Below are 4330 nucleotides of genomic sequence, written 5' to 3' on the forward strand. Positions count from 1 at the left end.
ATGCCCCCATATCAAAATTATGCCCTCCATCCTCACTTTCATCCTTGCATGGGTTTTGCTTTTAACCTCCATCCTCGATCCAAATGGGACGAGGCAGGTCGGGCCCCGGTTCTTTCTGATCCACTGTCATCCCTAAAAGTATTTTAATTATTTTACTAATAGAGATCGGGGACGGGTCGGGGTGAGGCAAAGCTTACTATCCCTGCCTCCATCCCCTCACGGGTTTTAATTTTAACCTTAGTCTCCGTTTCATGTCCTCCATCCCTGGTCCAAACAGGGAGAGGTGGGGGCGGGCCCCCGTTTTACTCCATTCGACTGCAATCCCTAACCCCATCCCCCGTGTTTTTCTTTTTAACTTCGTCGTTCTCCCATCCTGTTGTTTTCGTAACATGAGAGGCCGAATGGTGAAAGGGCGTTCCAGAGAAGTGGACGTTTGATGCTTGTTTCAACAAGCGTTCCCACCATCCGGGTCGTCTGAAATCGGGCGGGGGACGGTGGATCATACAACACAGTGTCGATAAAGTCAATGCAATATCCTTATAAAATCAACAATAGGTGTTCTACATGCATTTTCCACTTTTGTCTGAGACAGAAATTACATCCTCCAATATGCCAAACATTTCAGAGCCCTTTTCAACACATGATATCCCACAAATCTATATCAAGCTCCAACTTGGATGATGGTTTTCACCAAATCACCAAGATAACAGCAGCACAGCAAACAAAGAGCGAATCAGACAGAAAATTATGCAGTTGTACTAATGAGTGCCTCTTGCCAAAATCATCAAGGCACAGCACCATGATTATGATCGGAGCCTGCTAATTTACTCTGTTGATGGGCCAGGTCATATGTAGCATGAAGACCAAAGAAGGCATAATAAACAAGCATGATCAGGGTGCATACTCCAAACCTTATGAATGACTGATAATCCAGAGATCCCATGAGAAAAATGTTCACTGCAATTGACAGAGATGGCAACCATGGAACCAGAGGGACCCCCCATACCTTTGGAACTCTCTGCTGAGGTAGGAAAATATAAATTCCCAATGTGCCAAAGAGCCATAGAGGAATGGTAATGACATATGCAATCCACCCTTTTGAGTTAAGTCCCCAGTACATTGAAGTGGCAATAGAAGAACCAATTATAACCAACAAGAAAAACACCAACTTTTTCGCACTCTCTCTGGGTGTAGTCCCTGTGAGGTAGTACCTCCTTACCAGCAGAGCCACAGCCATCATCATAAAGATGAACAAAGTACTGATTGAGAGAAGGTTTGCCAAGATGTCTAAGCTAGAGAAGAGAGCAATGATTCCACTTAAAGATGTTACTAGCAAGGTAGCATAGACTGGTGTTTGTGTTTTTGGATGAACCAGAGCAAACAGGGGAGGTATCATATGTGCTCTTGCTATATGAGTTGTGTAACGAGCCTGCCCGAGGGCGCCGACCAACAGAACCGTCGACATCCCCTTTAGTGCACCTAACGCAACCAAGATCTTGACCCAGTGCATTCCCACCCTCTCAAAGGCTATAGAGTATGCAGCATTGGGATCAATTACTTTGTAATTCTGCATCATAACCAAAGACAGGGACATGGCACAATATATCACAGTGATAATAGACATGGAACCAAGAAGGCCCAGTGGTATATCCCTTGAGGGATTCTTGGTCTCTTCGGCCATGGTGGCGATGTTATCAAATCCTCCATATGCAAAGTAAACAATAGCTGCTGCTCGAAAAACTCCGGCAGCTCCGAATGGGAAGAAGGGTTGCAAGTTTGAGGCGTGAGCATGCCAAAAACTTGCTACTATCACAAGAACAATGGCTAGTGTGTTCATAAGAGTGAAAAACCAATTCAATAAGGATGTTTTCCGAGTACTGCTCATGGCGATAATCGATGCAATCCAAAGCACTGCGACCGCTATGGGGTCTAAGAGGTTGTAGCCCTCTGCAAGGCCCTCTGCGTGAATGCGCAATGAGTTTGGCTCACGATTCAGCAGCGTTGTGAAATACGAAGTCCATGATCGCGCAACAGCAGCTGTGCCAATGATGCTCTCTAGCAGAATGTTGGCAGCAGCAATGAACGCTGCAAAATCTCCTAGCTCGACACGTAAGTAAGCAAATGAACCTCCTGCTACCGGAATTTCAATCGCGAATTCAGTATAACAGAAAACAGAGAGCATAGCAGAGATGCCTGAAACTACATAGGACAGGATAATCGCCGGGCCTGCATCTCTATGAGCTTCTTGGCCTGTAAGTACAAAGATACCTGCACCGATGACTGAACCGAATCCAAACCAGGTTAGATCCCACCAATTCAGGCACCTCTTCATGTCATTCACACTTCGCTTCCTGACCTCTGATACTTCTTGAAGCTCATCCGATCGAGCAAGAAGGCGGTCCTTGAACCGGTGGCATGTCTGTGACAGTGCAGTTGTATAGCTGCTCCAGCTCTGAAAGGATTCTTCAGGTATGAAATCATCTTTGCTCCACCTCCAGTAGCTTCTGGTCTCAGTAGCCTCATCACCACTGCCTTCATTGGTCCCCATATCCTTCTTTGTTGCTCTGTTTTACAAAAAAAATACTACGAAATTGAATACTTGGCTATGTTGGTACGCGTTAGTCCTCTGTGATATGGAAGGGAAAAATGGATCCAAAAATCTTTCACCATTGGTATGTGTCCTCCATAGGAGTTAATAAGAAAACATTATGGAATATGCAACTTGCTAGCTTGTGGGTATGTGCTTATAATGCTTGGTGAAGATTTTTTTCTCCGGAAGGATAGGGAAAAGGACGAGGGACGAGAGACGAGAAAGAAAATCCTCAACGATTAGGATATTGACTTTTGTGGTTGTCCTTGAATTCAGTTTTGGATGAAAAATTGCTTGGTATTGAAAAGAGTGGTTCTTTAAAGAGCAGCCATAAATCTGTTACTGTCTATCAGTAAAAGAAGAAGAAATTATTTAAACATATTCTTTATGCAGAAATTTCCCCCAATTTATTTCCTTGGAAAATGACAAGGAAGCTCAACCTTCGCTTAGGAGACACAGATTATGCTCCTGTTTTCTTGCAAAATGACTTCAGCTTCTACAACAACAACGCCTTCATCCTAAAACATTTGGGGTCAGCGATATGAACAAAAAAAAAAAAATCATTCGGGTTCTTCCACATGAATCCTTCTCCTCCAATCATTTCTATCCAATGCCATGTCCTCGGTGAGGTTCAAAGCATTCATATCCTTTCCTATTATCTCCATCCAAGTCTTCATATGCCTACCCCAACATCTTTTAACTAATATATTTTTTCATTTCTCCATCCTTTTAACTGTAGCATCATTAGGCCTTCGCCGAATATATCCAAACCACCATAAACGATTCTCTCTCATCTTATTTTCAATGGGTACAACGCTTACCTTCCTACGTGAATGACTGTATAAAAAAAATTACAGCCTCTATAGAATTACATTAACCAACTACTCAGCTTGCTTCCAAGTCAAACTGTTAGGTGGTGTGCATTGTACGAAAATTGAATTCACAAGCTCATCAAATGGGACCCTCTCTGTCATGGACTTGACCCACAGTTAGGTTAGAATGGACCAAGTTCTTGGTCTTGACTGCACAATTGAGAATACTGCTCAAAAGAATTAGATAAGATGTGATACGTTTCAAGCTTCTAAAAACATTCACTTCCTTTGCAAAAGTATTTTTCGAAAAAATGGGATCTAAGTAAATCTTTATGCCTATCAGAAGAAGGTGAGAAGGCCAGAAAAAATGGGGCAGTGGTTTGATCCTTTGCTTTTTTTTTAATGAATTTTCTGTTGATCAGATCATTGCTACTTGTGCTGCTGGATTGGTGGAAGTGACTACTGGCATGGATGGATCTTGTTCTTCAACAGAGACAACAGGACTTAAGTCCTAATTACATAATTAAACAACTGATTCGATCAACGGATTCCAAAAATGAATAAACCACAACCCTAGGTAGAAAAACAGGGAAGCATCAAGCAATAACGAGTACACTTTTATAATGTGAGCCGTGTTTCCTATTTGCTTCTTATTTAATTTGCCGTGTTTCCTATTTGCTTCTTATTTAATTTGCATGCACTTACAGATGGCTTCCTGTTATCAGTAGTAGTAGCAGGATTTAGCGCTTGCTTTTAATGGCTTCTTTTGTCGCTTCTCACACGCTTGATAAATGACTTGCATCTACTTCACATCCACGTCTTGTACTAGTAACCATATATCAAATTCAAATGATTGAAGCTGCACCATTGTTTTGCACCGCTAGCCTGGTAGAATTGGCTGTCATAGCGTCAGTTTGGTCTTTTTACA

The 4330-nt window shown here is 42.4% G+C and overlaps 1 protein-coding gene across 1 annotated transcript; it reads right to left on the reverse strand.

Annotated features, from left to right (window-relative positions):
- Positions 1-512: 512 nt before the first annotated feature.
- LOC149815546 (cationic amino acid transporter 5-like) lies at positions 513-2818 on the reverse strand. The gene has a single exon (XM_089989601.1). The coding sequence runs from the start codon at positions 2546-2548 to the stop codon at positions 785-787; it is 1764 nt and encodes a 587-aa protein (XP_089845727.1). The 5' UTR covers positions 2549-2818; the 3' UTR covers positions 513-784.
- Positions 2819-4330: the final 1512 nt, after the last annotated feature.

The sequence above is a fragment of the Nuphar pumila genome, chromosome 15 (genome assembly GCF_984573655.1).
Source record: "Nuphar pumila chromosome 15, dmNupPumi1.hap1.1, whole genome shotgun sequence".
Taxonomy (NCBI): Eukaryota; Viridiplantae; Streptophyta; class Magnoliopsida; order Nymphaeales; family Nymphaeaceae; genus Nuphar; species Nuphar pumila.

Bases quoted from the DNA above. Each gene is read 5' to 3' on its own strand.
- LOC149815546 (XM_089989601.1), bottom strand. From the start codon at position 2,548: ATGGGGACCAATGAAGGCAGTGGTGATGAGGCTACTGAGACCAGAAGC.